At 37.8% G+C, this 17,430-nt stretch overlaps 1 protein-coding gene across 1 annotated transcript; it reads right to left on the minus strand.

The window, feature by feature from the left end:
- Nucleotides 1-2,200: 2,200 nt before the first annotated feature.
- LOC110897792 lies at nt 2,201-5,183 on the minus strand. Its single transcript, XM_022144520.2, has 4 exons — nt 5,001-5,183; nt 4,753-4,881; nt 4,526-4,663; nt 2,201-2,832 (listed from the first exon to the last, which is right to left on the minus strand). The coding sequence occupies exons 1-4, from the start codon at nt 5,121-5,123 to the stop codon at nt 2,356-2,358; spliced, it is 867 nt and encodes a 288-aa protein (XP_022000212.1). The 5' UTR covers nt 5,124-5,183; the 3' UTR covers nt 2,201-2,355.
- Between the last annotated feature and the right edge of the window lie 12,247 nt (nt 5,184-17,430).

Below are 17,430 nucleotides of genomic sequence, written 5' to 3' on the forward strand. Positions count from 1 at the left end.
ATAAAATACACTAGTCCAAAATATTTGGCCTAAAACATTTGTAAGAGAACAATCTCCACATATATGTATATATTTCAATCAATTATTGATGTAGCATATTCTAGAACCATAAAGTCATTGCCATTAACTAACAATTTCAAATGTTAATTGAGGGTTTGTTGAATTACACTAAGTGATTATCCATAAGTACAGCTATTTCTGAGTTCTAAAGTTGATTGAAGTACTTAGGATAATGAAGGTTAGCATGAGATAATGTCATTGGTAATCCAGCCAAAAAAAGTGGTTTTACTTTTATCCAATACATCAATAATTGGAATTAAACTGTGCTATTGGCCATATTATTGGTTGGTTAGATTCATTACCAATAATTCCTTTAAACTCTTGTCGTTTATTTGTAGATGTAAATTTTGTTAAACAATATAAAAAAGCCGCTTGATTTATAAATCATACAAAAAGTTGAAATTTAATGGTTAAACTACAAAAATTGTATACGTTGTATACCCTAATTATGAACCACCCTTTAGTCGTGTGATGTTGACCATGAATAAAAATACAAACATGCTTTTGACTAGTAACTAGAACTACACGTCATTACAACTTAGCTAAATCATTTCGGTATATACCTAACTTTGCCTAAAACAAGTTGATTCATATAGACATTTAATGTGTAAAAAAATTGTCTAAAGTGATCATCTAAGTTTGTAAACCATAGAATAAAGTCGATGCCATGACGCACCAATCGAACTAGATCGCATCAAAGCGAGTTAAATCTCTAGTTAAATCTCTATAACGATGCACTAGAATTGGACGTTTTTCCTTGAAACCTTAAGAACTCGTTATCAAAGAACTCATACGATAGGGGTTCGGTGGCCGAATATGGATCGACAACAAAAATAATGGGTTAAGATTTTAGTTTGGATGCCACAATTATTTAAACCATGTCCCAATTTACTCTAATTCCATTTTTTGTTTATTTTCTTTCACGTTATTTTTATGTTTTATTTAGATTAGTGGAGTTAGTGGGTAGTTATTAGTTTTTAGGAAACTCAATTGTTGGTTTATAAAGAAGAATGAGAGGAACAAAATGGACAGTGTGTTTATGAGTTTGAAATTTGTGTGTTAATTTTCTCAATGGATTTTGAGAATAATTAATTCTTCCATGCTAGTAGTGTGGCAACTTGAATGGTGTTCTTGGACCCTAGATTAGTGGTGTATCTGTATCTTGATTCTCGTTTAGTTTGCCCTAATCGATTTCCTGCGTGGTGTGTCTGTATCACAAGAGACCGTTAGATCTATCAGTTTTTTTATTTAGAGCTTTAATTTTATAGTCGTTACGGAACTGATTGCTATCATCATAGGCTTAGTTTTAAAAAGCGAGAGGCGCACAAAAGCGACGAGGTCTAAAAATGATACGCGAAGCGCAAAGCGCAAAAGCGTTGGCTTTTCGTACCCGAGGCGCAAGAAGATTATATAAATTTTTATATATATCCCATATGTTTTTAGCATCCCTTATCTAAAATATAGTTATAACTAAGGTTTATATACGATTTTACCTACATGTACAAGCCAAAAAACCTATTGTCCAATACTTTCATGCATAAAAACAACATAAAAACACCCAAAATACATCAGGCGCACGCCTCAGACCTCAAAATAACCAAAAAAAAATAGCTTTTCTTGCGCTTTGTGAAAAAAGCGTGCCTCAGGTGCCATGAGACGCTGAGACCTGTGCCTTAGTGCGCCTCGCGCCTAGGCACCCCTCAGGCATATAACCTTTGAAGGGGTTAACTAAAGAAATTCAGGTTTTAATCCTTGTCATAGAAGACTGAATCAGATAACCATCTAATTTGAAAGGGAACAAAAACATTGGATATGACACAACAAAAAGACAAAACAAAGTGGAGCCCACTACACACTAATGGGACTACACCATGTTACAATAAAGATAAACCTCCTTTAATAGAATGCTATTGGCCATATGAAAAAAAGATCCCACTAATCACATGGGAGATTATCATTGTATCCATATTATGATATTATCCCCTTTCTAACAAATGCCAGACAACCTGATTATTAGATGGATCAATCATTCAAGTTCTGTTAGACTTGTGATCCAGTGGTTGTTAGTTCATACTTGTGTAAAAAAATATCACCATACAGATTCTTAATTCAATTCCTACACTCATTTTATATAGGAATATAGGATTATTATTATTATATAATAGATGTGTTGGCCATTGTTTCATCTTATTCTATGTAGAATGTTCAATCAATAAGATTGCTAAAGTAAGTAATACCAAACAGAATATAATAAAGGAAAGGACATGAGGAGGAGGAGGAGGAGGTATCAACATACTAGGTTGGTGGAGGGCCATGATAGCAGCTTTGAACATCTGATAAAAGGAAGAAACCAGCAGAACCAAGAAGCATTACAAGCAAATAGCTCAGCAGCACAAGCTTTACTTTCTTTGAAAACAGACCAACAACTGAACCGCGATCTTCATGTGAAGTACAGAACTGTTCAATCACCATCTTGACTAGTGCGTCTAGAAGCTTCTTGTGATTGGTGTCTATGTCAGATGAATGTAAAACCTGAAACATGGATTCTTTTAGATGCTTTGCCAGTATTTCTGGCTTAACTGATTTTGTTTCGGCTATTATGGATCCATGAACCGCAGCGGTTGTTGATGATGATGGGGTTGTTTCGACAGTTGTTATGGATGACAGAGGAGTTATTACTGCTGGTGACTTGGATGACAATGGAGTCGATTCTAGGGAACTGTATGCAATAGATGATGGTGAAACATGTTGATCTAAAGACGAAATGTAGCTCTGAAAAATCGAAGAGTAAATCTAAATTAGTACAGAATTATATCTTATAAAAACAAAGATTAGCACACAACAATTAATGATCTGGTCTTATTTTGAAGCGTAAATTCATATCAAATTCTATGCAGGAAAAAGGCATCAGATCGAGGAAATAAGCAATCATAAATGATTAAATGGCGAATATGAAATAATCAACAAGTGTTGAAAGTACTGCATTTGAGTAATTGAATCAGATCACCTATGGCATTAATTCTTAAACTGATAGTTTGTACCGAAGAACTGTTATCGCCAGTTCTAAGAAGCAAACATTTACAGCCTTTTCACTCTACATTACTATTTCTGATCTAAATGTGCATGTTTCCAGTTTAAACATTATCCATGTCACTTCACTATTCCACAACACTAAAACTCAACTCAACTATGATTACAAGGGTAAACTGCACTGAAAAAAGATGCCGCCGGGGATGATTGATCGTCGTATAATAAGCATTTGCCTCTGAATAATTGAATCAGACCACCTATAGAGTTAAATCTCAAACGAACACTTTATACGGATAAAATGTTATCACTCGTTCTAAGAAGCAAACATTCACACTGTTTCCACTCTCAATTTCTATTGTGCATGTTTTCACTTTAAACACTGACATCCATATCACTTCACATTTCCACAACACTAAACTTCAACTCAACTATGATTTTCAGTGTAAATTGGACTGAAAAATATACCTCCAGGAAGAATTTCCGCCTCAGAATAACTGAATTAGATCACCTTTCACCTATGGGACTGAATCTCAAACAAACAGTTTATACCTATATGTTTTCACTATAAACATTTAAATCCATATCATTTCCCTTTTCCACAACACCAAAATTCAACTCAAATATGATTGAAAGTCGTAGCTGGACCGAAAAGTATACCTCTAGAGAGGACTGATCGTCGTATAATAAACATTGGCCTATGAAGAATTGAATCAGATCACCTATGGCATTAAATCTCAAATGAACAGTTTGTACCGCCGAATCAGTATCACTCGTTATAAAAAGCAAACATTTACACTGTTTTCACTCTAAAATTCTATTTCTGATATAAATATGCATGTTATCACTCTAAACTACAACTCAACTATGCTTAAAAGTGTAAACTGAACCGAAAAATATACCTCCAGGGAGGATTGATCGTCCTAAAAAACAACTGCCTCTGAAAAACTGAATCAGATCACCTATGGCATTAAATCTCAAACAAACAGTTTGTACGGAGGAATTGCTATCCTCGTTCTAATAAGCAAACCTTCACATTGTTTTCACTCTAATTTTCTATTTCTAATGTAAATGTTATCACTCTAAACGTTAACATCCATATCACTTCAAGTTTCCACAACACTAAAATTCAACTCAACTATGATTGAAAGCGTAAACTGGACCGAAAAATATGCGTCCACGGAGGATTAATAGTCATATTAGGAACTGAATCAGATCACCTGTGGCATTAAATCTCAAACAAACAGTTTGTACCGAATAACTGTTATCACTCGATCTATTAAGGAAACATCTACACTATTTTCACTCTGAATTTCTATTTCTAATGCTATGTGCATATTTTCACTCGAAACAGATACATCCATAACACTTCACTTTTCCACAACACTAAAAATTCAACTCAACTACGATTCAAAGCGTAAACTGAACCGAAATATACCTCCAAGGACGATTGATCGTCGTAAAACACAAATGCCTCTGACATTGCCGATATTCCGACTGATTCTTCTGGAAGTTTGAGCTCTAAAGTGTCGTCAGAAGCCACAGTGTTATCAGAGTTTAAGTTCGATTTGCTGATCTGTTCATCAAATATTCAGTCATGAATATAACAAATTCTAACAAATACACGTAATTAGGTTAAACTAATACAACGATATATCAAATTACATCTACGATTGACTGATCTGCGTCAGTTGCTACTGAAACTGATGAGATCTTCTCGCTTGAATCCTTATCTGATAAGTTCAATACCACATCTGCCTCAGTAATCGGAGAACTCACGTTCGTTTTTACACTCTGTTACATCAGATCGATGAAACGTTCAATTTAAAACACAATCGCGAAGATACGTAAACGAAACATGACGATTAGCGATTAATAACATTGAAAAGTTGTACGAATCGAGATTGTGTGACCTTTTGTTGCTGATGATTTAGCTTCTTCGATGGAGTATTCATCGATTTAGACTTTCGATTGGAAGAAACTGACAGATTTTGTTCCTTCTTTGGAGTTTGAATTTCATGATGTTCGTCTTTCATCTTGCTCTCGCTCAAACACGCAGAAATGGGGGTGATTTTGGCGCCAGAATTTCGAAAAGTGTTTATTTATAGAGAATGCGGCCCATTTTTATATTCAACTGGGCTGGAATTGGTGAGTTGTTCTTCATTAATGGGCCGAACTCTTTCACCCAAAAAGACTAGTTGGGTTGGGGTCCATTCTATTAATCAAACCGGCTAGTGAGTAATGGTATTAAAAAAACCGGTTTGTGATCCTAAACATGTTCCAAAACCAATTACGAAACCGGTATGGTGAGCCGGTCCCACTTTAAAACCAAATTGTTAGTTTGATACTGGTTTTAGAACTCCTTGGTTAATAGCGCTTTGAGCCAAATCAGGTTAAAACCGAAGGAGCAACCGGTTTCGTATTGGTTTGAGACCTCCTTTGTTGAAACTTGAAACTGGTTTGGAATCGAGCCAAACCAAAGCGATCAAAAACTTGTTTAAGATCGAACCGAGCCTATCCTTTTGCATGTCAAAAAGCAATTTCAAACCCAAACAGGCTTCACCAACAACTAGTTTTGACCAACATTGACCCAAACTGAACCATATTAAAAAAATAACAAAAATGTGCACTTCTAGGTACATAGCTGAGGTTTGGAAAGTTGCAAGTAGGCTCCATAAAATTGGTTAGTGGGTATACCAATATATCTTATAAAAATCTGTGCCAACTTAAATAAGAACTTGTCTAAGCTCAAGCTTGAGCTCAGCTCATTTTGCTTAAGAAAGCTCGAGTTTGGCTCTGAAGAAACACTGGATAAATGACCGGAATCAGATAATCCAGGGGGTTAGGTTCTGCATAAAAAGGGTTGGTTCTCTCTCGTTCGGTTCAAAGGGACAGATCTTCTCTTCTTCTCGATAGCTTCAAAACAGACACCGTCAGACTCGCCACGGGGAGAAAGGGGGTTCTCTCCGTGACCACCCTCCGGCGTGAGAATATGTATCGGTATATGAAGAAGAAAAGTATAAGTGAAGTGAATGTGGCTTGAAATTTGTAATTGAATTACTCTTCTATTTATAGCCGAGAGTTTAGGCAGGAAAACCTGTTATTGAAATGTTAACGAAAGATGCTAACTCCGTAAGCGGTTATTTTCCCTCCGTTAATCCTCTTTAATCGGATGTGAGAGCACACGGATCGCGATCTAGATCAACGGCTGGGGAATTGCCACGTGGAAAGTGGGCAAGTGTGGATTTCTCTTCAATTCCATGCCATCATCGTGGCTTCAAGGGAGCCCGGGATGATGACACGTGGCCAGACGGTTATAATCGTCTGGTGGTGCACGATTGAGCCTTCTAGAAGATTACTGCCATAATCTAGTGTGACTCCTTATCGTGTGGCATCAGTGCAGTAAATAATATCCAAGTCTGGGTATTATTTAAGCAGGGGTGCTTACTGGGATTTTTATCCCTGTTTGTTATGGAGAAGGGCGCAAGGATTTATTAATTTCCTTTTGGCGCGCAGGTGTTGTCTACTGTCTTTCTTCTAAGCTCTCTTTGTTGGACCAGTGCGCGGCCGCGCAAGGTTTAAAGAGGGTTAAAAGACGAGGTTGTGGTATGGTCCCAAGTATTCAAAGCAAGGTTTTTGGGACCTTACCCCTTCAAGTCCCCCCAGTCTAGTGTTGCTCTTATGCAAGTAAATGGAGCACTGGACTATGAGAGAGAGTTCCTTTTTGCTGTAGAGTTTTTGGCACGAAAAATGGGGAATCTTCTGGGAGAAGATACTTCTTGCTCAATATGACTCTGTTTGAAAATTGTTACTGAAGGAAATTTGTGAATTTCCTTCTTTGGTCTGATCTTGCTTAATCATGATCTGACGTTTATTACGTCATTTGTAGAATAAAAAATGAATATATGCAGTGCCTTTTCGTCTGCTTCCTTTGGGATATGTGCAGACGCTTGTCAGGCTTCATTTAATGAGACATGACGTTTTTCTTGGTAGTGTCGTTTAGGGGAAGATGATTTGATAGTTGATCATGATTATTTTTCCTTTCTCTCCTATCGATGCTGGTATGTCCATTATATATTTATATATACATCTGGCAGTTGTGAGCTTTTTACCTGATTTGGAGATATGAGGACCAGACAATCCTCTCTTTCTCAAAATTGTTGGAGATCTTGAGAGTCTACGAGGCCGCTGAAGGTCTTCTTCTCCTTGCTAATTCGCCGCCACTGGAGGTTACCGGAAATGAGGATCCTCCTAGTTTCGCTTTTCACACATCTGTGGGCTCCGGTTATGAATCTCGTCGGCTGAAAGATGCTGGTGATGAAGGGGTTATCTCATTATCTACTGACGCCCTGACGGAACGTTTTCCGACTAACCAGAGGGGTGGATATTTGCTAGTGTACCGTCGCAAGAGCAGACGCCGTTCTGTTTCTTCTCCTGGTGATCAGATAACAGTTGTTGCCGGTGACGAGCCTACTGTTGATCCTCTTAGTTAGGTTGGTTTAGGGAAATGTTATATACCTCTGTTGAGGTTGTGGGTATGTTTATTTTACAACTGATATTTTTGAAGAAACATTGTTTGTGTTTTTGCAAATGGTTATTAAAGTGCTTTTGTTGCACTAGTAATATTTTGATGAAATGTTGTGTATAGTTGCTTTGATAGTTACAAGTTGTGTTTGGATTACAATATGTTGCATGTGCATAATTACTTTGTTTAGGTAGAGCGAATGAGAATGGTATTGTGCTCATGTGTGAACGTAGGTCTAGAATGCACGCGTATTTTGGGCTTTACTTAGACCGTTCATGAGGTGTACAATGTTCATCATATTGTTTTCGCGCATACCAAAGGAATTATATGCAATTTGTAACAAACAATAACATGTGTAAGGATAACTGTTGCATTAATAGGGCGCAGAGCCGATAATACAAAGTAGAAATACATTTCCTGTATAAATCTGACTTGTTGAATAGCTTGGCTATATATAACACCTGCGCAGCTGCTGCGCGTTCCAGGTGCGAGGAACAGTTGTTCCATCTATTCTTTTTAGGGTGTACGCCCCTTTGCCTAGGACCTCATTGATAATGTACGGCCCTTCCCATTTCGGTGCCAGCTTGCCCGGCTTCTCCGCATTGTAAGTTTCGTTGTCGTGTAAGACAAAGTCCCCTGGGAAAAAGTACACACGCGTACGCGCGCGTTGTAGTACTTCTCAAGTTTGGATTTATATCTTGCTTCTGCGATGGCGGCGTTTTCGCGCCTTTCTTCGAGGAGGTCTAAATCCATTCTTCGTTCTTTTTCATTATTTTGCTTCTCCATGGCAAGCATGCGCGGTGATGGAATGCCAATTTCGGCTGGGATTACCTGTAGGATCGATTTCAGACCCGAACGAGTCGTTCAGAGGAGTTTTAATCTGTTTCAGAGGCGGAAACTAAGAAACAGACGTCGACACAGCTTGCAATTCGCTTTAAACTTGTTTCTGTGATATAACACAGAATACAATCACTAGAAAAACCGGCAGCACCTCGGTATCCAAATCAACAATCGTTTTTGAGATTTCGCTTGAAACTGCTATTTATAGACATCAGGTTCCGCTTGAAAGTGACAGGAAACATTTCAAGCGGAATCAATTAATTGTGATTTCGCTTGAAACAGCCACTTGACATTTCAAGCGGAATCAGCATGTTCAAGCGGAATCAGCCTATTTATCACTAAAAACTTCTATTTTCTCGAACAACGTGCCCTGATCTAACACTCTAGTACAAGACTCGATACAAGACGAAGTCGACAGATGCATGCACCAACAGACTCCCCCTCAGATGTTGACGAGTCTTCAGTGTCGAGTCTTCTCATCTTCAATCTTTATCAGTCTTTGGGCTTCTTACAAATCCTCTATCCTTCTCTCGGATGTCTTTAGACTCTCCCTTTCGATGTGCTGGAACTGTAATCATGCTTTCAAATTCTCTTGATCAGATCTCTTGATTCCTTAAGTTCATCAGCATCATCAGCTCCAGGATCATAATCTGGCTCTCACAGATTCAAGATCGTTTCCTGGCTCATACTTTGCTTAGAATCGAAACCTGACTCTTCTTCAATCACAAGATACTCAGGATTGATTAAACCAGCTCTTACTCAAACCTGCACAATCTCTTTCACACAGTAAATTTCACCAATTTTAACAATTTAATATTAAGATGTATGCACTAACTCAAACTCTCCTTCTCAAAACAACCAGAATATCTGTGATCACTTGCAGAAGAATATTTAAACATTTTTAGATTTAACGGACTCCCCCTCGAAATGATCATCATCAAACAAACTTTCCCAAACCTGTTCATCATGTTCAGCACTCGGAATTTTGAAAATCAGCTTTCCAACATCAGTTGTCTAAAATCTTTTTGAATTTTTCAAAATTTATGCTAAAACACAATCTTTTTGGGTTTTTCTAAGATTTTCAGTGTGTTAAAATTTGATAAGAAATATGTACATGCAATATTTTTGTGAGTTTGTGTAAGAGGATCATATCAGTTTATGAGACAAATCACCAACACCGTTAAGCTTCATTTCATTTTAAGTTCTAAATAATTCACTTAGATTGTCAGTATACTGGTCCACTTAAATTTTCACACAAGGTTCAAATGTTTCGAGATACGAGATTAATGTTTTAAGCACTTAAACTTATTTGCGTTCCCACCACTTGAATATACTCCCGTATCCAGATCCCAATATTCAGTCTTACAGGTGAGTATACCACAGATGATATCTGTAAAGGGGTTAGATGTGAAACCATGAGAGCTCAGGTCAGAACTTCCGTTCAGCAAAGAGATGACGGCTCGACTTTAGGTGTGTCCCCTTTAGAGGATCTTTTCTTCAACAGCAATGATTATCAATTTTATTGTTTCATCATTTTTGCTGAGGGCGGCGCTATATTTCAAGCATTTGCAGAAAGTATTATACAGGGACTACGCTATTGCTTCCGCAAAATCAGAAGTCCCGGGATAATACCCCAGATATCACTGAGTATAAAGACCTAGTATCTCAGAAAGAGGGACCTTTCAAACAAGATTTCGGGGGTTACCCATATATCCAAGAAATGTTACCCACGAAATAAGCAAGTTTGAAATTTAGATTTATATCTCATCACAGTCTACTAAATGTGCAAAAACCTACTGGCATATCATCAGTGAGATTGTTTATCACATTTTTAACTTTCCAGTTCTTTTGCATGTTGTGATAGTCCACTGATGTACTATCATTTCCTCTTTTCACAACAAAACTCATTTTTAATTTTATCATGTTTTTGGCTTTTTCAAATTTTCTAATGTTTTTGGATTTTCTGAAATTTCTTACTCCCCCTAAAATGCAAACACATTTAAAGAAATTTGAAAACAAACTATACAGAAAATTGATAACCGATATCGAATTGCTTCAATTCGTCATCCACTAGGCATAAACAATCAGAACTTCCCCTTTCAACAAACTATTTTCCCATTAAGATTTCAAAACACTTAAGTTTGTTTTAATCAAAATGGTTTTTCCGGAAAATAAGTTTTGTTTTAACCATTTGTATGTTCGGGGTTCATCATCTTGCCTTTTCAGAAATATCATATGTACGAAGATTACATCTAGTTCAATTTAATGACCTTGACGAATCATTAATAAGAGCAAACCTCTTACCACTTGTAAGTTTATCCAAACCATTTAATCACATGTAGGAATAAAACATCTACACAAATTCATTTTACCATAAAGATGTCGATTCCTGCTTCACACTTACTAACCTGGAAGCTCCGGCAATTCACAACCTGTAAAAATTCATCAATTATAAGATTTATTCACAAAATCAATTACCAAGAAAGATGCCGATTCCTGATCCGCGATTACAAACTTGGGATCTTCGGCAAGTCAGATTTTTAAGGGAAAAGAATTTCCACCCAAGTCTGACCAACCTTGGGTGATTTTAACTCTTGTTTAGTAGGGTTATAAGTTGCCTTCTTTGTAGCATAAAAATCTTTAACCCCTTTGGCCTTTCCCTCGACCATTTTTCCCAAAAATCTTTTTCACATTGCCATTATAAGCTTTCTCAACATCAAATTCCTTCTTATCAGAATAGAATTGATTTGAGATCTCTACTTTACCAACTTTTTGTTTAACATTTTCAACCTTCAATGATGGAAAATTATCATCATTCACTGAAGGCACTGAGTTCCCTTCTTTGACCTCAACTTGTGACTCCACTGATTTTATGGAATCAGATTCATCGCCGACTTTCTCAGATAACTTCTTAACAACCCACGTTTGGTTGTCTTTGGCTCTATTTTTGTAAAAAATTTTCTTCGAACACTCTCCAACTTCATAAGTTGAATTTTCAAAAATTTTGAATTTCTCAGTTGGTGGTTCAACATCAACAACTTTTTCTTTAAGTTTTTCAGAGACTCCCTGCTTTGATTTAATAGCTTGAGAACAGTTCCATGCAATGTGACCAACTTCATTGCACTTGTAACTGGTTCTAGTCTCCTTTCGGTGAAAAACTCCAGTTCCTTTCCTCTCAGCAAGAAACTCCTGGTTTGATTGTCTCCAGAAAAATTTCTTCTGTTCTTCTTCAGCACTTCCTCCTGAAACAAATTTTGTGTTTGTTTTAGAAATTTTCTCATTTTTATAATTTTCAGGTGGAATAAAACCAAGTCCTTTCTTTTTGAAGTTACCATTATCGTTTGGTTTCTTTTGAAAACCAGAACCAGAATTGTAACCTTTTTTCTTGTTTAATCGCTGTTGAACTCTTGAAGTGTATTTTTTAGGTTTTCCAGTAAGATTTAAATCTTTTATTTCAGAAATATAGATTTCTGTCATTTTGAAAACCTTTTTGATCATTTCAAATCTAACACTTCTTATTGGAAACTCTTTGTCAGAATATAATTTGTCAGAATCATTCAAAGTATATGCTACTTCGAATGTTTCATCATTCAAATTCGATTTTGATAACAAAAACTCTTTACTGTAAATTCGTTTAACCGACGATTTTGGACTGTTGACTGACGAACTTGAACCTCCAGACTCAGACTTTAACTCAGACTCCTCATCTGTATCCAACACCTGATCGACCACCTTTTTAATTAACTCAGACTCATGATCAGTGTCAGACGATGTGAAAGTGACGTCAATGTTTTCTGGTAATTCATCGGTTATATCAGACTTCAATTTTATATTGACTGCCTTTTGAACTTGCTCCTCATTTGGTTTTCTGGGAGAATATCCTTCCCAGATCGGAGGCGGACACTTGTTATAGCTAACACTCGGTTTCTTACTAGTATCCTTCTTCTTTGGCTTCTCATCCTGAAATGCTTCGAAACCTGCAACAGTTGGATAAATTCGATCAATAAGATAATCAGAACTAGAATAACTCTGAAATAAGCGTCTGATTCTCTCATTCTCAATTTTCTCAGTCTCCAACTCTTGTTTCAGCTTGGCACATTCCTCAATGTAATAGTTTATAGCTTTTTGTTTCGTCATCATTGTTGCATTCATCATTGTCAAAGCGTCTTCTCTCTCAGAATTTGTCTTTTGAAGACCAGTTACTGTTCTGTTCAAAATATCATAAGACTCCTTCACATAGTTGAGATTGAACAGTAATTGTTCCTTCATTTTCTCAAACTCAGCCAATTTTTCATCTTTTGCTGCACATTCTTTGCAAGATTCTAGACACTTTGAGCAAGGCTTGATGACTTCCACAATCTTTTCTACTTCATTGATTTTCTCAGCTTCAACAACTTTTTCAGCTTCAGTCACCTTTTCTGTTTCACCTTTAACTTCTTCATTTTGAACAGTCTCATCTTCTTGAACAACACTTTCAGACTTCATTTGCTGTTGTTCTTTTGCTGCTCGTCTGTCCTTCAGCTTCTCCAAGCGATCTGCAAAATAAAAATTAAAGCTTTCAGGAAATAGATGAGTTTTTGCAACATTAATATGTCTTTCTTCTTCATCATCACCACTGTCATCAGTTGGTGATTGATCAAACTCAATTGACTTGTCAGAACTATCATCTGAAAAATCAGAATCAGATGGTGTTTGATCAAAAACAGTTGCTTTTTCTGAACTTTCATCTGAACTTAGTGAGCTTTCATCTGATGAAACAGACTTTTCTTCTTCATTCTTCACAGTAACACCAATAGCTTTCATCCACTCGGTAAACATATCTGGTTCTTTCACAATTTTAGCAATGAAAGCTTTAAACTCTCCTTTCTCGTCCACAAACATATCCCAGCTAAATCCTTCAGGTAATCTTTCATCATCTTGATTGATTAGGCATGCTTTGCTATCGGATGAAATGTATTTATCCCAGCTAAAATTTTCTTGATTCACTAAACACGCTCTCTTTGAAGAATCTTCTATCACTTTTCTACCATGAGCCACTTGTGGTTCTTGTTGTTGTTGTTGACCAACTTGTTGATATATGGCTTTCCGGTAGTAGTCATCTTTTCCAAACGGATTCTTTGCTTCGTTGGCTTCTCTATTCTTGCATTCCCTCTTGAAATGACCTTTCTCCCTGCATCGAAAAAAAGTAACTTTAGATTTATCAAAACCTAAAGTAGAAACATGTGCATCAAGAAAATCATTTCTTCCACTAATCATCTTAAACTTTTCAGCTCTTCTCAAGACACTAGCTAGACACCATTTGATGTCCATAAGCTCCATTTCTTCAGCGTCTATTTGATCGTAATCCTCCTTTGTCAGCATAGAATTTCCGATCCTCCCTGCAACCAAACCTTCATAGGATTGTAGCACAGTTGCAAGTAAAGACATGTGATCTTTTGCAATTTCTTCAGAAAAACTTTGACCCTCCGGAAGATTCAAAGCTATATTGCACTGTATCACACAGCCATTTCCACTTTTTGAACTTTGAGTATGGAAACTTGAAGATGAACTCTTGGGATTAACACTTGGGTATGAAGAAAATCCACTGCTGCTGTTTGAACCTTGATCAACATTTTCAGATGAATTTCCAGCACTAAACGCAGTTTGAATCTTCGGGCTTCTTTCAACCTCTTGAACACTGCCTTTGTAGTACATTTTCACATCTTGTTGACCACTCGGATTATTCATCCTCGCAATCTTTTGCTGTTCAAGATCTTGACCCTCAATCTTCTCGATGAACTGAGAAATTGTCAAACCATCATATACTCCAGTGTTCTTTAAGATCATCAAGTAAGTACCCCACTCCTTTTGAGGTAAAGCGTCAGCTAACTTGTCGACCCATTCTTCACGATCTTTGGTTATGCTTAGCATCGACATGGATCGCACTAAGTGACAATATCTTTCAATAAGTTTCTTTGTATCTTCCCCGGGCAAACTGGTGAATAGATCAAATTCTTTCTTAAGTAATGCCTTTTTACTTTTAATCATCTTTTCACTTCCCTCAAACTTGATTTTAAGAGCATCCCAAATTGATTTTGATGTTTTGTCATGTTGAAGCAATACAAAGATGTCTTCTTTAATAGCTTGCTGAAGAAGACTGATCATCATTTTTTCAGCTCTGTACATGTCACGTTCTTTGTCATTGAATTCCGAGATTTCTTTTTCAACTTGCAAATTCGTACGTGGTAGAACATATTTCTTCAAAATACACTCCCATGATCTTAGATGGTTAGCTTAAACCCAGTTTTCGAACCTATCTTTCCATCCGTAATACTCCTCAATGCTCATTAGCTTCAGGGGTTTTTGTGTAGTTCCAGTTTCATTTTCCAAGTTCATGTTTTGAGCAATGGTAGCCGGAGTAGTCGAAGATGTGGCAAACGCGTTGTAAAACTCCTCACTCATGATGAAAACAAGTTTTTTAACAATAGCACTTTTCAAGCGGAATAAGGCTTTAAGCGAAATAACTGATTCAAGCGGAATACCCTTTCAAGCGAAATCAAACTCTCAAACACACAACCTGTTCAAGCAGAATAATATCTTGAAGCGAAATCAGCAACTAACAACTTCAAGCGAAATAACCAGCAATCAATTTCAAGCGAAATAACCAGTTTGGAGCAGAATCACTGCTTTTTGGAGCGGAATAACTGATTTCGCTTGAACTTTCAAGCGGAATATCAACTTTCATGCGGAATCAGACAATGTTGAAGCGGAATCACAGATTTCGCTTGAAAATCTCAAGCAGAATAATGCAATCTCGAGCGGAATCACAGATGTTCGTTCAAACGAAATCACAACTTAGGTCCATTTTAATCAATTTTAAGCCGAATTTTAGACTGAAACTTTTAAGGATTTGTTAAAATGCAGTTTTACACAATATATGAGAAAATTAGCCGATTTTAACCGTGAAAACTAGTTAATTTTGAAAAGAAGGTGTAGAAAACATAAATTTTGAGCTGTATCGGAAAGAACTCCTCTTCCTGAGCTCTAATACCACTTGTAGGATCGATTTCAGACCCGAACGAGTCGCTCAGAGGAGTTTTAATCTGTTTCAGAGGCAGAAACTAAGAAACAGACGTCGACACAGCTTGCAATTGACTTTAAACTTGTTTCTGATTGATATAACACAGAATACAATCACTGGAAAAAACGGCAGCACCTCGGTATCCAAATCAACAATCGTTTTTGAGATTTCACTTGAAACTGCTATTTATAGACATCAGGTTCCGCTTGAAAGTGATAGGAAACATTTCAAGCGGAATCAATTAATTGTGATTTCGCTTGAAACAATCACTTGACATTTCAAGCGGAATCAACATGTTCAAGCGGAATCAGCCTATTTATCACTAAAAACTTCTATTTTCTCGAACAACGTGCCCTGATCTAACACTCTAGTACAAGACTCGATACAAGACGAAGTCGACAGATGCATGCACCAACATTACCGCTTCCGACCCGTATACCAGGCTAAATGGGGTTTCTCCCGTACTGGATTTTGGCATGGTACGATGAGCCCATAAGATGCTAGGGAGTTCATCGACCCATCCTCTGCGCGCTGCCCCCAGTCTCGCTTTTATGCCATCAACTATTTGTTTGTTGATACTTTCAACCTGCTCATTTGCCTGTGGGTGCGCCACAGAGGCAAAGTTTTCAATCTTCATTTCCTTGAACCACTTCTGGAGATCTTCTGAGGCGAAGTTAGTGCCGTTGTCGGAAATGATGCGGAATGGTAATCCGAATCTGCAAATGATATGTTCCCATATAAATTTGCGGATCACCATCGCCGTGGTTGAAACTAATGCCTTTGCCTCAACCCACTTTGTGAAATAGTCCACTGCCACGATAATGAACTTCACAGCGCCAGGTGCATCAGGGAATGGACCAACAAGGTCGATGCCCCATTGCTGGAAGGGCTAGGCGAATGTGACCGGAAAGAGCGAATTTTTCGGACGAAGGGTTTTTGGTGCGTGACGCTGACAAGTTGCGCATTTTCGTAATAATTCCACCGTGTCTACATGCATCCCCAGCCAATAGTAGCCTGCACGCATTATCTTTCCTACTACCATGCGCAATCCGGCATGTATCCCACATAAGCCTTCATGGATTTCCCTGACTAAATACTGCGCATCTGTTTTGTCAATGCAGCGTAGGAGTGGTCCAGTAAATGACTTTCGGAATAGAATATCGTCCGCCATTTCGTAATTTATCGCTTTGTTTTGGATCTTCCTAGCTTCCGCTTTTCCCCTCGGAAGTTTGGCATGCTGCAGGTACATGATGATTGGGGACATCCAGGATGGGTTTCCGACCTCAACGATGTTTACTTGTTTAAGAGGAACGGAAGGATTGGACAATACTTCGATGTGCACCTCTTTTGCTAGATGCCTGAAACTGGTGGCGACCAGTTTGCTTAATGTGTCCGCATGCTTATTTTCACTTCTGTTTATGTGAATTATCTTGAACGTTTGGAATTAGCTGATAAGCATTCGCGCTTGTTCTAGGTATAACGCCATGGCTTCGCCCTTTGCATCATAGTGCCCATTAACTTACTTGGCCACTAACTTTGAATCAACGCGAGCTTCAAGGTTTTTTGCTCCCATTTTAAGTGCCAAACGTAGGCCTGCTAGAAACGCTTCATATTTTACCTCTTTATTTGTGCTCTTGAAATCCAAGCGTATCGCATATGTAAGCTCGTGATCGTCTTGGCTAACCAATCGGAGGCCCGCGCCTGCTCCATCGTCATTAGAAGCCCCGTCTGTGTGCAACATCCAAACCCTATCGTCAAAAACTGGAATAGGGTTTTGGATCGCCTCACATTCCTGTACTTTGTCTATGGGAACTTCTGTGGCGAAGTCTGCTAAAACTTGCCCTTTGATTGCTGGCCGTGGTCTATATAGGATATTGTATCCCCCCAGCTCAATGGCCCACTTAGCCAATCTCCCCGC

The sequence above is a fragment of the Helianthus annuus genome, chromosome 13, assembly GCF_002127325.2.
Source record: "Helianthus annuus cultivar XRQ/B chromosome 13, HanXRQr2.0-SUNRISE, whole genome shotgun sequence".
NCBI lineage: Eukaryota > Viridiplantae > Streptophyta > Magnoliopsida > Asterales > Asteraceae > Helianthus > Helianthus annuus.